A 16,891-nucleotide genomic window follows, 5' to 3' on the forward strand; every position below is an offset into this window, starting at 1 on the left:
ATACAATTCAAGTCTCTTATATTCGTCACTCGGTTGCTTGCACTCGCTTTCCCTTTTTGTTTCTCTCTCTCAAAATCATCGACCTTGCTCCCTGCCGTTACTCCTTTATCAACAGGGCTCTATCCTTATAACCCTATCCGGGGATCACGTATCTAGCTTCCATTCCATCCTTTCTGTTATGATCAAAGTCCAAACTGTCCAAGCTGTCCAAACTAGGCTCCGGTCTAGTCTCGTTCATATAGTTTAACAATAACAAATAACTCTTGAGTCTCGAGTCTTGAAAACAAGCAAGACAGGTCTGAGGTTCTTTCCTTCATTCAGCAGTCTTGGCAATCCATTGAATCCAAGCTTTAAGGATACCCGACCACAACCTAACAATCATACCAAGACAATAGCAAAGAACACTGACAGCTTCCTTCCAAAAGCAAATGAGAAGGTACTGGTATAACATGTGGTCACCACAAAAAATCAACATGTTCGGTTCGCTCTCAAGGTAGGATTGATTGATCGCGTACGAGCCCTGTCTACAAAACCCATTTCTTATCCGCTGCGGTATTTTTTTCTTACTTCATAGTCAGTTCAGTCCTGTTTGCACATTGCATCCATCGGATTCTTGCCCGTATTTTTACCCTCATTGCCTTTTCAAGTTTTTATTTTCTACCCTCTGGATTGGACGGAGTCTTCACCGATCATCAGGTTTCCCCATATCCCACCTTTTTTGTCTTAAACCGTTATACCGCTGATCGATCTTCAACGTTTTCCATACATCGATATTTTGTACATACATCCCTTAAATGCATAATTGCCGATGATAATAATTCCCCAGCCCCCGCAGAGTCTTTACTAGAAGCTCTTCAATTGATTTACACTTGGAAACCCCATCTGCGCTACCTTTTTAGAGGTCAATAATGAGTTTGCCTCGGGATCTCGAGAAAGGAACATTGGCAGAAGAGGAACATGATCAGGAACATGAAATTGGAACGAAAACAGAATCGACTGCATACCAATTCGACAATTCGAGAAACCCTTCGCCGAAGAATGATGGTTCTGCAAATGCATCCATCGCCGACCGAGATTCGAATCTTGAAGCAGTCAAAACAATGGATGAAGGCCCCATCGATGATCTCGAGAGACAAAAGGTTCGATACAACCACTCGCATTGCGCATTTACGAAATACCTACTAACATCCCTTTCCCATTTAGACAACCACCGAATCAATAAAAGTCGGCCCATCTTCCCATCGCGCACATCCAAATTCCGACTCGAACGATAAAACCAGCACGAACTCGAAATCCTCCAGCGGATCCAGACTCGCCCGCATAGCCCATCGATCTCATACTCCGCGCGCCAAACTTCCACCGCGACCTATTCCAGTCTCCAATCTCGCAAACGGTATCGTAGGATGGGAAAGCCAGACCGATCCCGAAATGCCTTTGAATTTTCCGGAAACGAAGAAATGGGTGCTGACGGGTTTACTGGCTAGCATTACTTTTATATCTCCGCTCGCTTCCAGTATGTTTGCGCCCGGTGTAACATTTGCAGACAAGGAGTTCCATAATTCCAGTCTGATATTAAGCTCTTTCACCGTGAGTATCTTTGTCTTGGGATATGTCGTTGGGCCATTAATACTTGCGCCTTTGTCTGAGATGTATGGGAGAAGATATGTTCTTACAGGTGGTAATATAATATTTTGTGTATGGCAGATTGGATGTGCATTGGCACCTAGCTTGAGTACATTGATAGGATTTCGATTTATGGCTGGATTGGGTGGTTCGGGTTGTTTAACCATCGGTGCTGGAATGATTGCGGATTTATTTCATGCGGATAGAAGAGGATTGGCGACTTCACTTTTCAGTCTGGGTCCTTTGTTTGGTCCAGTTATTGGTCCAATAGCTGGAGGTATTTTCCCCATTCATTATACCCATCAAAGTACAGTACATCTAACCAATCTCCAGGTTTCGTAGCCCAAAGAATCGGCTGGCGTTGGGTATTTTGGATTCTTTTCATTGCCGGAACCATCATAACTATCGGTATCGAATGTCTCAACGTAGAAACCAACCCACGTCTCCTCATAAAACGCAAAGTTGCGCGTCTCTCCAAAGAACTCAATCGATCTGATCTCCGCAGCGTATACGATCCAAGCAATTCAGCACATCATTCAAACGCTTCTGTTCTAGCAAATGCCATGATTCGGCCCCTGAAAATGTTAATTTTTAGTCCTATTGTGTTTATTCTGAGTTTGTATATGGCGGTTGTTTATGGACTTCTGTATTTATTGTTTACTACTATTACGACGGTTTTTACGGATAAATATCATTGGGCGCCAGAATTAGGTGGATTAGCTGTGAGTATATCTCTTCATCTCTTTCACCTCCAAAACTTCCATCCTCCCGTTTACCGCAAGTCTAACTGTCAACTAGTACATAGGTCTAGGTTTTGGTTTCTTCCTTGGTCTCGTAGTAGTAGCTCGTATATCGGACGTTACGGTAGTCCGCATGACGAAAGCAAATAATGGGATCTTTGAGCCTGAAATGCGATTACCGGCTTGTATATTTTTTGCTTGCTTTATACCGATTAGTTTTTTCTGGTATGGTTGGAGCATTCAGGGCGGCGTTCATGTAAGTACTCCTCCTGCCTACCTTTTCACTTCACTTCACCCTTCTTCGAAGAGTCTAACATCCCCAGTGGATCGTTCCTATAATCGGCCTCGTCCCCTTCGGTTTCGGTATGATGGGTATCTTCATTCCAATTCAAACATACGTCATCGACAGCTTCCCATCCTTCGCTGCGTCAGGAATCGCAGCATTAACAGTATCACGGTCGTTATTCGGAGCATTTTTGCCACTTGTAGGACCGGCTATGTATGCAAAATTAGGTTACGGGTGGGGAAATAGTGTTTTGGGATTCATTGCACTGGCGTTAATTCCGGCGCCGATGATAATTTATAAATTTGGAGGGAGGGTGAGGAAAAGGTTTCCTGTTAAGCTTTAAGGGGAGAGGGAAGAAAAAGAGGAGGAAATTGAGGAAACTGAGGTACGAAAAATAATAAATTGTGTGTGTGTGTATCTGATATACAACAAAACACAAAGCACACATGACACGACGGAACAAAACAGAATATTAATTCCTCATGACGGAAAATCATGAAAGGAGATGAAAACGAGATGAAGCGAAACATCCATCAACCTTACAAAATAACACCCCCCACACACATAATTTCGAAAAAATTAGCGAGCATAAGCGATGGAGTTATGATATTCATTGGTTATTATTTGGTTAGGAATTGGGTGTTAATATTATTATTATTCTATGGGTACTTGCTGGTTGGTTCAAGTTCAGGTCGGGATTGATTGATTGGTGCGCTTGGTGCGTCTGGAGGCAACTTACTATGAAAATGAGGATTTGGAATTTTGGGGAATTCGAGTACTTACTGAGTACTTACTGAGTACTTACTGAGTATTGAGTATTGAGTATTGATTGATTAATGGGGGTTTCTTATGATATGATTGCGTTGATTGGAGTTGGAAGAGGATTGAAGATTGAAGATTGAAGGATGGATCCTTTCTTGTTGGCTGTTGGTTGGGGGTTGGGGTTAGAATGAGGGTGAGTGAGGGGGGATGTGCAAGAGGGGGATGGGGAGAGAGAGGAGGCCAAAGAAAATTGTATATAGATTATGTGTGGATGTGGGAGTGAGAGTGGGTAAATGATTGATGGTTGGTACGTATATATTACACAACCACACATATGATGTTGGTTATATCGGTTTTAATAAACTCGATATGAAGTTTACTCATGAGTGAGTGAGTGAATTGGAGAGTCAAGTTCATTCATTCTTCTATTCATTATATTATACTATTAATTAATCAACTTGTTACCTAACTTTCCCCCCTTATCCAAAAAAATACCTATCTACTGAATGATTGATGGATTCCTCCAAACAAACATTCAATTACATCTTTTTCATCCAAACCATTCTCACTTCCCAAGATATGTATGTGTATATGATATGTATCACATATACGTCATCAAAAAAGGAAAAAAGTTTTTGTTGCATATCGCATAACTTCATGACGTCGATGACGATGATGACGATAGACGAATAAAATGACGTCGGTGACGTAGCTTTTTGACATGTTATGGATTTTGGGATTTTGGGATATATGAAACAACGCCCATATTTTATTTTTGAGATATCTAGGTATTGAGATTGGGATTGAGAATGAGATGAAATGGGATTGAAATTAATGCGTGAAGAGGTGCGAAAGAAAAGATAAAAGAGAATATTACAGATACGATGTGAATAGATAGTAATTGATAACTTGATATGAAATCTTACATTTCGATCTCACCACCACGAGAATACCAAAAATTAAGAGGAGATGTTTAAGGGTCGGCTATGGATACTATTCTTCTGTTCTCTAGGTTTCGGATATTTCTCTTTGAGTTCGTTTGTTTTGGTCTGATATGACGACTTCTACTCATGTTCACTTACTTCTCGCCCAGGGATTTCGGACCAAAAGGGGTATGAATATAGCTACATACCTTATTTTTGAAGAACAACTGGATGGAATGGAATGGGAAGAAAAGACGGTACAGGGTACATTGATTCCGAGTGGCCAAATAACTATATAGAAACAAAAATGATAAAAACTACCCTGGTAGAATTTCTCAAGACAAGTAGTGTGTATATAAAAGCGTTTAATTGCATTCTCTCGCTGATCACTTCCTACTAGCTGTCTAAATGAATAATCAACACGTTTTGTATGAATACATTCGGAAAGATAGTGGGGATGAGTCTGTATTCCTGTGCATTTATTGCATGTTTTGAAGAAATACAAGCAGGCGTATTCACAGCGGGTATGTGTATTGAGTGATACCTTCATCGACAAGTTGGATGGAAAGCAAGTAAAACAAAAAAGATCAGAAGATGAAGACGAGGGCAAGATAGAATGAAGAGTTTAAGGATCGCTAACAGGCCAAAACTTCAAGGACTATTGCTTCGACTGTTGAAGTATTGAATTAGCCGATAAAATTGTAGATCAACCACACGGGTGGAAAAGTTTCACCCCTTTTAAGACTTTCAGATCCACCGAGTATCAGGTAAATCTCCTATTCCCTCCAGTCCACCCTTCCGCCACTGTAGGTGTTCCCATAACTAATGAATAAAAATAGGGAGCACGATAACTTTGATAGTGCAACACTGCGAGAATATTTGTCCTGGTCATAGATATCTTTAGATGAACACCGGACACATTGATCCAATGTGATCACGTTCAAATTCTCATCAATAATCTGTCCCTAATGCTTTCCCAACATGATATCTTCCTCTTCAGATTGTTTATTGTGAATTCGCCTCCCATAATGCAGATCTGCCTTTTTCTATTTCGTAGCACATCAAATGACCTTGCCGTATTATCAGCAATACGCCTAAGCTGTATCACCGCAAAAATTTAACAAAATACCGAGATCTCCAGTGCATATAACCCCACATAATCCCACTGCAAGGTATGAGAGGCAGTGGAACTGTAGACTCGTGATGAGGAGAATAGATTTTGCAAAAGTGTCGACTTCGACATTTCCGGGGGCAAACAGATCTAAGAGTATGGAGGGGGGGGGAAATGCAATATTTTGGGTGGGGTGAATTTGTGATTCAATGAAACTCTTGCATTACCATCTTAGGTAAAGAAATACGAGAAAATGGACTACCATCTTTATATTTGTATATCGCTTTGAACGCATCAGATACGAGGGTGAAAATAAAAGCATGAAACCTCAGCCTGAGTAACATCAAATGGTATCCAGATTTTAGAATTGCAAGCAATTTTTTTTAAAAAATCTGTCCATACATTTTCAGTTGATTGGAAATTTGGTAGCGAGTTCTTGAGATGGAATAAACGGCGTTTGAGCTTGAGGTTTAAGATTATTTCCAGCTTTCGAACGACGATGCAGGAGATCCTTGGTCATACATCAAGCTGTGAAATATTATGCAGCCATACTTGCATTTGTATTATCTCGATGTAAACCCAGTCAAGATCCAAAGTCTCGTGATTTTAAAAAAATCCAACGTTTCAAAATAATATGAAGTGGCTTCATCACTAAATTGGGACATCCGACAATGGAATGAGATAAAACCCAGTGACATTCCGAGATCCAATGTCGATGTGCAATAATAATAGTAACGTTGACACAAGCTGATAACAGATGTTGCTGATTGAAGAATGCGCGAGGAGATAGAGAAAAGGTGACAGGATCGCAAGAACTCATATAGATGTGGAAGAAAATATGATAGAAATAAAGTCAACACTTACTTGGTGCACAGCATATGGGCCATCCAAAGTATTAAGAATATGTGAGTATGAGCTGTCATTCTCTCGGTTCACCTCCCCAAATTTTTCATGATTCTCGGTCAATACTTTCCGAGAGAAGTGGTTCGCATGCAAGTGTTTATATATTCCGAGGCAAGTAGAAAGGAGGTTGCCACACATCAAAACTACAGTAAGCTCGAGCATCGCCGGTGTCAGTAGTAGACTAAAATCTTGTCCAGATATCGTCTCATGATTCTCTCATGTTATGTAGTGGCTACATCATCGGAAGACATTCCCATAGGTGGAATATACTCCGTATGTGTCAATGTCGAATCATTTTGGTCGATTGGTAGATAGCCATTAGCATTGTGGGAAGAATTTGGACGGAAGTGCAGTACGAAAGCATTCATCTCTTCATTTGCATGAGAGCATCCATGGGAATATCGTGAGGAATGCATTCGTGCGGTGTCACCTGTCACCGGTATCACAACTCACGGCTCACCAAGAGCTACTTTATTGACCACGGATTGCTTTGGCCACTAGCTGAACTGAACGATTGTAGAAATTCATACTACTTTACAGGGTAAGAATTGCCGTATTGTCATCAGAAAATGTTAGTCAAAGAAATCGCAATAGAAGTATTCCATGACTTTAGAGAATTTTGACTCGGAAATTCAGAAGTTGCTGAGTGGAGTCGCGGTGAGAAGAGTGATATTGGATAAGAGGAGTAGAGTTTCGGGTCGGAATATCTGGAAGATTCTATGCTAAGACCAAAGAAGGAAAATATGTCATGAGGAAAGGATTATAGCCGTGTTTGAGGTGTGTCTGGATAAAAGATCTAAAGAAGGTATCATCAGTTGATCTGTGCGCCGTATCAATGCACACTTTGGTCCCTGCAAAAGCGGTTTCGGATGTCTTAGATTCGCCCCATTAAATTTATACAGGGGGTGCACCGTTCTCGGTAAACTCATTCCCCGCCTTGACATGGAAGAAACGGTGGGTGGGATAAGGAGAAAAAAAAGTATTTTCATACCTTCACTCAAAACAACCTCAACTCTCAAACCTCGTATGAAAACATGCTTTTGAGTGAGTTAGTTATGACGACTTGTGTTTGATTGATTGACTTGTCAGGAAGTTTGAATTCATTCTGAAGGTAAATATACGAGTAGATGTTAGATGGATGGTAGATGTTGGATATTAGAAGGATGTATGGTAGGTAGGGTAGGTAGGGTAGCAGAGAAGATGAGAGGATGAGATTGTCCAATACCTAAAGTCTCAATAAATAGCTAATCGCACCATTCTCATTCGATGGTTCACTTGTGCTTTCGTATACAACTTTAGTGTGTATACGAGTAGGTAGTAGGTATTGAGATTAGGTCTTGGGTGCCGGCTTATTACTTTCCATCTTCCCCATGTTCCGAATATCTTTCGTTAGGTTACATACATGATACTTGATACGTGAACTACATGAAGCACATTAGCACATTCTCCAGTGCTGCTATATTCGGGCAAAGCAGGTCAGTCACAGGTGGAAGATTGACAACACTACCTAGTACCTAGGTAAATAGGTAGGTACTTTACTTGACCTAATTCCCTCATCAATTGCATTATATCTTTCACATCACAAGAGCATGGTCATAGCTGTACTCCATTGATTCTTTCTTTGCTGTAGGTACCTAGGTAGAATTGAAAGTACCGAGCGGAGTACAGAGTACGTGACATTTTGATAGTCGACTTGACTATTGTGCAGATTGACTCATTAGCCTCTTCAATACTTCCTTCTAGCGTTCCAATGTTCACCAAGTGCTCAATTCATTAATTTCGTTCACCTCGATTCATCCAATGATTGAGACGAATAAGTCTAGATGAGAGTCTAAAATGCTTAGAATCCTTGTCTGCATGAAATAATACGACTACCAGTGGACTACTCCATATATCTCAGCTAATATATTACACATATCATTCCACACTAGCGACATCCACTAGCAATCTCCACTAGCAAGTCGGCTACACCTTATCATGCATGTGCATTAGCGGTAGCAATTATCGGCCGGCCTTTCGAGCTATTTATTGCTCCAGTAGATCTTTCATTGTATTTATCGATCTATAGGAACACCAATCCAAATTGGATATTGCAGAGCCGCGGGATAAATCTCCGAAAAGGTTTGGTAGCAACAACGACAACAAGAACAATCTTTTTCTGCCCCCCCTCCCCACCACAAAAACCAAGGAAAACAATACAATATACACGCTCTCAGAAATTCAAAAGGTAAGGATAAACGAGAGATATCATCTCTGCATGCACAGCGGTAAGGTACCAGGTCAAGTAGGTAGGGAAAATTTATTTATCTGCATGTGGTTCTTAAAACGCTCAGTGCGGAAGCTTGAGCGCAAACAGATGGGTAGTCCGACATATAGAGTGAACACTTCCTTCCCCCTCCATCTTCACTTGGCTCTCAAACGTTTAATTCTGTCTCTGAGAAATCTACTTTTCCGTTTCCGCAAACTCAATCAACATTATCATTACCTAAAATCCTAATAGCATCTTCACCTATTGCGTCGTACTTCCCATATCCCCTCCAATCTTCTCTCCCTTTCCTATTCGTCTTTCAGGACGTCGATAGGAAAGTTTCTACAACTCTCAGATTGAACATCTCTCTCTACTAATAAACGTTCAATCTTATATCGTCATCGAGAGCCAGAAAAGTCATATCTGGCTCACGAGCAATGCCCCGAGGAATTCGGAATTCTCGACAGGATCCCGATAAATTTCCTACCACCCAACTCTTTCTCCTTGGTAAGTTTTGTTTCCACATTCCATGACTGCGCCACGCACACGATCAATTCGAAATACCTTATTAACATCGTCTTAGCAATTGTCCGTCTCGCGGAACCTATTGCCCTCACCTCTATCTTCCCTTACGCGTGGGCACTCGTAAAGAAATTCAAGGTCGGCAACGAAGATGATGCTTCTTTCTATGCGGGCCTTCTCATCTCAGCCTTTGCGCTGGCAGAATCTTTGACGGGCATGTACTGGGGTGGATTATCTGATAGAATCGGACGAAAGCCAGTATTGCTAGCAGGATGTTGCGGAACGATGTTGAGTATGATTATGGTTGGATTTGCGTCGAACATTTGGGTCGCGCTCCTCGGCAGAGCTCTTGGAGGCTTCTTGAATGGAAATATAGGCGTCATTCAGACTATGGTTGGTGAAATGGTCACGAAGAAAGAACATGAGCGTAAGTTTGATTACATTCCGACGATTACACGGAGAACCTGAACTAATTTCTTCTTGACAGCTCGAGCATACTCAGTCATGCCATTTGTTTGGAGCATAGGTACTATTATCGGTCCTGCGATCGGTGGCACATTCGCAGATCCTACATCGACCTTTCCAAACATTTTCTCACCGGATGGTATTTTCAACACATTCCCATATTTGCTTCCAAATTTGATGTGTGCTGGTCTACTATTCATCAGTATTCTAGCGGGATACTTCCTCCTTCAAGAGACACATCCGGATATGCAACCCCGGGTTTCTCTACCAGATGATACATACCATTCCGAGGAAACCCCATTGATGGCCACTGCCGATGCCATTAAAACACCTGCAGTCGACTTGCGCGCCGAAACTTACGGAACTTTCGAGGGCAGCGTTGACAGTGAGTGGCGAAACACGCCCACTAAATCTATCCCTCCCCAAATTTTCAACAAAAATGTTGTCGCTTTGATTATCGCATTGGGAATATTCACATATCATTCCATGACATATGATCATTTACTACCCATTTTCCTCGAAGATACAAAGGGTCCAAGGGAAAGCATATCCATCATGACTGGCGAATTTATGATGCCTGGAGGTCTTGGTTTATCTGTCCAACAAGTTGGTGTAATCATGTCAATAAATGGCATTATTGCATTGTTTGTTCAAGCGGTCATATTTCCTTGGGCTGCGGAATTTCTCGGCACTTACAAACTCTTCATTGTAGTCAGCGTGCTACATCCAATTGCGTATCTTATGGTACCTATCCTTGTCTATCTTCCCGCTTCATATCTCTATGCTGGTCTTTACACTACTCTATTCGTCCGTAATCTTCTTTCAATACTAATATACCCCGTTCTTCTCATCCTCATCAAAGAAGCTACGCCCTCTCCAAAAGTTCTCGGAAAAGTCAATGGCCTTGCAGCATCAGCCGGTGCAGCTTGTAGGACTGTAGCTCCACCTGTTGCGGGATACCTGTATGCGCTTGGTAGCAAGACAAATTTCACAGCGCTGGCTTGGCTTGGAAGTGCGCTTGTGGCAGTGGTGGGAGCGGTTCAATGTTTTATGGTCAAGAGAACGAGAAGGGATGAGAGGGTTGAGGAAGAGGGAGATGAATGGATTGGTGTAAGGAGAAGAGATAGCAAAAACAAGATGGTTCCTGCAATTACAGTAATTGAGGTTGATTCGACTTCTTCATCGGAAAATAATTCGGATTCGGAGTCGGTACGGGATGAGTAGGGGATAATGTTAACGGGGAAGAAAAATGGAAAAGAAAATGAGTGTACGAAAAGATCGACGAAAACATGATGCATGGATGGCGTTGGATTTGAGGGTTGGGAAAATTCTAGAAATCGAAGGCGTATTGGTGTTTGTATATGATAGCGTTTAGCGGCACTGGGCTGGCGTTTTTGAACTGGTGAGAGGGTCGATTGGATTGGATAGGATTGGATAGGAGATTAAAACTAAAGATGCTTAATGAATAGAATATGAAAATAAAATTTAAGATGTTTATTGAATTGTTTGATTTATATGAGTCGGTTGTCTTAAGGGGAGGGGCGTTTAACTATTGTGTTGTGAAGGAGACAGATGTAAGAATTCATATTCACAGTGTTGAGATGTTATAATATACCTATATATATACCATTAGTCTCTGAGGTGTAGATGTATATACAAACATGCATGCATGTATGATGTATGATGTGTGTATGTATGTATGGCACTTGATAAGGAGTTGAGAGTGAGAGTGAGAGTGAGAGTGAGAGTGAGAGTGAGAGTGAGAGTGAGAGTGAGAGTGAGAGTGAGAGTGAGAGTGAGAGTGAGAGTGAGAGTGAGAGTGAGAGTGAGAGTGAGAGTGAGAGTGAGAGTGAGGTTTAAATAAGCTTTTTGGGGATTTAGAGGGATGGGTAGGGCGATGGGGTGGGGGGTTATGAACGTAGATGTGGATTATGGGTATGGGGATGGGGAAGTTGTGCTGTGAGGTTTAGAGTGCAGATAGATGGGGAGGGAACGGGGAATGGGGAATGGTGGAGTATCGACAGTCACGTCATTCGGTTAGAGGTTGCGTGATTGAATTTTGAATTTTGAGTTTGGATTGTTTTATTTTATTTTTGGAATTTGGGGATGGCAAGCCGGGATAGGGAGTGTGGGCACTGGGGATGGGAATGGGGATGGGGATGGGATGAATGGGGTATCTATTTTAATATTATTTTTGAGGAGAATACTGTGTGGGTTTTGAAGATGTGGTGGTATGATAGAGTAGTGTAGTCAGTACAAAAGAAAACTAAGTTATAATCATACCCAATATTCTCACTAAAATGTTCCTTTTTCAGAAAATGTGAAATTTTATCATTATTTGAGTAATAAGTTGAGAAGAGAATTTCCTATATATGCGTCTAGCCCATTACTATATCTGTGTACCCACTACCTGTTATCATCCATCACGAATGAGTATTACAAGAATACCAAGTATTCGATACAGGGAGCCAGTTGATGATATGCGACTCCAATCTTCGCTGCACAATGTCCATCCTGCTCGCATTTGTGGTGGTAAAGAGGGTTTCCAGAAGATTGGAGTTGGTGAATCAATCCATTTATAACAATAGCTCCGCCGCCTCAACTCCGACTCCAACTCCAACAGCATCCATTAATTCCCTCCGATCTCCACAACATTACAAGATACGAGCAAAAGCATCTCCGAAAAAGCTGCGTTGCATCTCCCCGACCTTTTCAATCACCATGAGTCCAACGTCGCCAACCGTGAATGCATGCAATCAAGATGATTCAATCGCATTATGCACTTCCTGACTGCTAGGCTCCAATTCCGCATCCCCTCTCTCGCCCTCACGCACATCAATCAACCTCCCTTCTTCCTTCTTTCCCTCCTCATTCTTTCTTCTCTCCTCCTCTTCCTTAAACTCCGCGAAAGCTTTCAATGCGCCCCCGAAATTCCACCTAATACTACAATTCGGGCTTTCTTTGCGTGTGCAAGACACAATCTCTTCCGTCTCGATACCGTGTTTCTTTAGTAGGAGACCCATATCTTTAAAGGCTTGTTCGAGTTCCTTGGGTTCGATCTTGACTTCAACATATCCCTGTTCTATCTATTCGCTGAGGTATTTGTTGATTCGCCATTTGGAGAGGCTCAGGCCTAATAATAGACCTGATGCAACGGGAGTTATCGCGACAAAGTAATGGCGGGGGTCGTTCTTAAAGCGCTGGGCAAAGCGTTGAAGGTGGGATTTTAGTGATGCCATGATTAATCGAGGGGTTGATTGATTGATTGATTGATTGAAATAATGAAAGAAGGAAGATTCATAAAGGAATTGAAAAACATTTTTCGAGGTGAGATAACTATTAGGTGGTCAAATGAAATAAACTACTATTACCTAAGTCATCTGGTCCTACTATCGTCATAACAAGTGATCTTCGGGGCCTAATTGTTGCACTAGGTAAAATATATTAAACGAATTCACCCGAATTTTTAAAAACATCTTGGATCATAATTGATATAGCCAATTCAAGGGTTTTCAGACCTTTCAGTGTTGCGAAAATATATTCAAAAGGCTATTGAATACCACATAAGCGAGAATCAAATGAGCCTGATATTGGAAAGATAATGATGTCGCACAGTTCATTGAGCTTACACAGCTGCAGAAACTTAAGGCAAGTTTATCTTAGACTAGGTAAGTCCCGTCACCTCGGTATATAGCTCTTATGTCATGCTGTATTGAAATCCCATACTTTCAGTGGCTTTTCCCTCAAGTCCGAGGGTTTACTCGTAGGCGCACACATTCATGAAAAAATTGGCTTTTGGTTATCCCAAGGATGAGCTGAACCTATTCGGATTATACACGTAATCCCACTATATGGTCTTCAAATTTGAAAAAGTTTTGACTCCGTACCCCCAGAGGTAGTCTGTGAGTGGAAATATGAGAATTGCGAATTTGGTGGTTGCTCTCACTTGAGGCATATCAGGTAGTGTTGTTAATGCAGATACCCGTCTAGAATAAAGTCGCCCGAATGTGTACCAGATATCAGATTCATTCAATTTCTGTGGTATCATATTCTATTGGCTTCAGGCCTACGACGCAGAGAAAAAATATGCGTATACTGTGCGTGAAGTTTCACACAGGCTAAATAAGCCATGATAAGATGAAAGAACAGTGTGCAAGCAACCACAACGAGGTAGCTAGCTATCGTATATATGCTATAGCTCCGATCATATGGAAGTGTTCAAAGCACACATATACCATAAATTAGAGCCAGGTTGGAAAGGTGTGGAGATGTAGAGGATAATAATGTACCAAAATCCTGAAGATAGCAATATCGATAGAAATCGATCACACAACTTTTTTCTGCGAGATGCAAATGAAAGTGGTGACCTTAGGAAATCATGTGGAAGCGTCTCCTCCCCATGGCCCTCGTAGCACTCCTGAAAAGAGCCTTCTGACAGAAAATGACGGAAAGTGTAGAAGAAATCTGAAGGCCAGGCTCCCCCAAAAGAAATCCCAGACAATGCGAATATATCCGATGTATGTAAACAGCTTCCAATTATTTTACCGATCACTATCCGTAAAAAGTAGAGTATCGTTACTCAGGCGCAGACCCACAGCTTTTCTTGGAATTCCTCCCTCAGTTCCCCGGGTCTCCAGTTGCCACAGTCTGACCCTTAGTATGTGCAATTTCCGTTTCCCCCCATAATTGGCCATGATTCCTCTAAGGTCTGTATAGACACCTCTCAAGCTTCAATTATTGCTTCAAAATTGATTCCTCTCTCTCTGCTGCGCTGTGCCACTGTTTACTTGGTCTGCAAAACATCCATCCTCACAACAATTTCAGTTCTCTTTCTCAACCACCGTAAACTTAGGCATCTTTGCTTTATCCTGCTCTGTAGGTTCAAAGCCAAGCTTCTTTTCTGCCGTATCAGACAAATAGAGACCGATTGTACCCCAAGCAATGAAGCTTGCGCCTATCATTGCGCGGGTGCGCGGAGGGAGTGCTCGAAAGGATCTGTTTGTTGAAGAAAGATTAGTTGAGAATAAAAACGGGAAGCAGGGTATGAGAGTCCAATAGGAGACAAGGAGAGAACATACGATAATAACGACATCTACGAAGGGGGAACGAGACTATTTACAGAAACGGTCGTTTAGAATTTGTGGTTATTGAAATATTGAAATTGAAAATCGATATTCTCGGGTTATTCCGAGACACTTCGGACACCAAAATTGAATCCGACATCCCGATGATGGTAGGGGTATTCAAAGCTATGCCAAACTAAAGGCGTACTTGCATCGGCGCCCCCGCGCAAATCCAGTCTGTTGATTGTCTTGGTATTATATCATGATCTGCTATTATAAAAGTTTTGTTACGAGCGCCAGGAGTCTTAGAAGATAAGTGTCAGCTGATGTTGAATCAAAGTATTCGATTAAGTATTGATCAATCCCTGAGAAGCCTTCATCGAAAGTTCGCATCACCTCCAGTCGTCACAAATGGCAGATATTAAAGCCCCTCCAACTCTCTCCTCAGGTTTCTTGTCACTACCTGTCGAGCTCATGAGATTTGTGATCCTTTATATGGACCTACCCGCCATCAAGTCTACCCGTTTGACTTGCAAGTTTCTCTCCTTTCTCAGTACACCATACCTCATCCTTCCCAAATTCCATGGTTTCGCCCATCGTCCCGATCTCAATCGTCTTCTTCATCTATGCCGTCATCCGATTTTTTCCTCTTGTATTCAATCTATCGAACTCAATCTTGGCGACATCGATGAATTCCATGCAAGGCATAATGCATATCTCTTCAAATCAGATCCCAATATATTCAATCCAGAAACTCGTGCCGAACTAACTGAAGAAGCTTGGTTTCGATATTCTAGTCTCAAGTTCTTGAGAGAGGAATTCAACTCCCGAATATGTGATTCAGATCTGTCTGAAGTCTTCCGTTCCCTGCCTAATTTATCAGCCCTGTCTGTTTCTATGGTCAATTTCCCCTTACCCGATGAACCGGCACTCTCTCTACTAGCATCAGTTTGGAGAGTTCCTTCGACGAGATTGCTACGCAGAGAATCGACCAAGGAGCTTTTCACGACTATTATAATTTCATTACTCCGCAGTATTGAGGTTCTGAAGCTCAGAAAACTGTCTCACGATTGCTTGCCATTTGAGTTTTTCGCGCAGAACAAGGTTCTATTCGAGTCTATAACACCTATTTTTTATAATCTTACAGACTTACGCTTAGCTCTGGATTATAGCGATATACCTAATAACTTAAGTTTCCAAGAGGTATTTGCGAACATCGCTACATGTTTGTACGCTGCTACGAATTTGGAGAGTTTCAATCTGTGCTTTCGGTCAAAGCGTAAGAGTGATATTACACCACTGCTTGAGGATTTTTTGTCAAAATCTAAAGAATCGAATTTTACTTTACCTCCCCTTCGAAGCCTACATATAGAAGGCGTGTCAAGTAGATTCCTTGCCATGGAAAGCTTTCTTATATCGTTGGCGTCTACTCTCGAAGTGATAGAATTTGGAGGAGATGGATGCCATGAGCCCAATCGATTTTCTAACGGAGGTATACATTTACTGGATGGGAAATTTCGAAGGTTGTTTGAGAATGTGGAGAGAGCTATTGGAGACTCATTGACGAGATTTGTTGTTAGGGGTGATTTGGTGGAGATCGAGGGTGGGAGTTCTTGGTTTCTCAATAGGGAGGTTGGATGGCACGGGGCTATGGATTGAGATAGGATTGAAGAGCCAATGAAAAAGTGCGAGATCGGCAACAGCTTTAGTATTCACGCGCTTCGCCGTTACGTACTCAACAGCGGTTCCGGAAAACACCAACCCGAGGGAACTTCATAATGTTTTACGCACTGCGAATACTGGAACCTGGCTCTCAGGCCATAATTCCCTGTGGTTTTGTTCATCTTCTACTACTTCTATTCCCAATAAAGATAGGGATCTGAAGAATTTATTACGGCCAGCCAAATCACCCATTTATACACACTGTGCATAGATTGTACGCCTCATTATGGCCGCTGATACGCAGGAAGGTAACACGTGAGTTGGAGGGAAGCGGGTGACCAAGGAGAACATTTCATTGGATATCACTTCGCGTCGCCATTATGAATACAGGTTACGTTATGAAGCCGTCATCACCTCCTCGGTTCTGAGTACTGATCTTAACCTGGAAGCGAACAACCATCAAGACGACGTTACCCGTTTTTATATCACAACTTGGTCATTGGAGCGGCGATATTTTGATCGAGGAATCCAGATCGTTTCGACAATTGAGGGTAACCGGAACGGATACTGCTAGCTCGATCAC

The 16,891-nt window shown here is 41.9% G+C and overlaps 5 protein-coding genes across 5 annotated transcripts; 3 read left to right on the plus strand and 2 right to left on the minus strand.

The window, feature by feature from the left end:
* Nucleotides 1-908: 908 nt before the first annotated feature.
* Nucleotides 909-2,992, plus strand: EAF02_007598 (uncharacterized protein; the record flags this gene model as incomplete). Its single annotated transcript, XM_038903646.1, has 5 exons — nucleotides 909-1,139; nucleotides 1,204-1,900; nucleotides 1,957-2,345; nucleotides 2,422-2,619; nucleotides 2,687-2,992. 5 exons carry the CDS (start codon nucleotides 909-911, stop codon nucleotides 2,990-2,992), a joined length of 1,821 nt encoding a protein of 606 aa, XP_038756460.1.
* A 5,767-nt stretch (nucleotides 2,993-8,759) lies between these two features.
* EAF02_007599 (uncharacterized protein) lies at nucleotides 8,760-11,123 on the plus strand. The gene is made up of 3 exons (XM_038903647.1): nucleotides 8,760-9,103; nucleotides 9,180-9,545; nucleotides 9,606-11,123. Exons 1-3 carry the CDS (start codon nucleotides 9,034-9,036, stop codon nucleotides 10,805-10,807), a joined length of 1,638 nt encoding a protein of 545 aa, XP_038756461.1. The 5' UTR covers nucleotides 8,760-9,033; the 3' UTR covers nucleotides 10,808-11,123.
* A 1,216-nt stretch (nucleotides 11,124-12,339) lies between these two features.
* Nucleotides 12,340-12,822, minus strand: EAF02_007600 (uncharacterized protein; the record flags this gene model as incomplete). The annotated part of the gene is made up of 2 exons (XM_038903648.1): nucleotides 12,340-12,665; nucleotides 12,729-12,822. 2 exons carry the CDS (start codon nucleotides 12,820-12,822, stop codon nucleotides 12,340-12,342), a joined length of 420 nt encoding a protein of 139 aa, XP_038756462.1.
* Nucleotides 12,823-14,403: 1,581 nt separating this feature from the next.
* Nucleotides 14,404-14,872, minus strand: EAF02_007601 (uncharacterized protein; the record flags this gene model as incomplete). The annotated part of the gene is made up of 2 exons (XM_038903649.1): nucleotides 14,662-14,872; nucleotides 14,404-14,578 (listed from the first exon to the last, which is right to left on the minus strand). Exons 1-2 carry the CDS (start codon nucleotides 14,673-14,675, stop codon nucleotides 14,404-14,406), a joined length of 189 nt encoding a protein of 62 aa, XP_038756463.1. The 5' UTR covers nucleotides 14,676-14,872.
* A 185-nt stretch (nucleotides 14,873-15,057) lies between these two features.
* EAF02_007602 (uncharacterized protein) lies at nucleotides 15,058-16,305 on the plus strand (the record flags this gene model as incomplete). The annotated part of the gene is made up of 1 exon (XM_038903650.1): nucleotides 15,058-16,305. The coding sequence occupies one exon, from the start codon at nucleotides 15,058-15,060 to the stop codon at nucleotides 16,303-16,305; it is 1,248 nt and encodes a 415-aa protein (XP_038756464.1).
* Between the last annotated feature and the right edge of the window lie 586 nt (nucleotides 16,306-16,891).

This window comes from Botrytis sinoallii (genome assembly GCF_014898435.1).
Source record: "Botrytis sinoallii strain Bc 23 chromosome Unknown BSIN_013, whole genome shotgun sequence".
Taxonomy (NCBI): domain Eukaryota; kingdom Fungi; phylum Ascomycota; class Leotiomycetes; order Helotiales; family Sclerotiniaceae; genus Botrytis; species Botrytis sinoallii.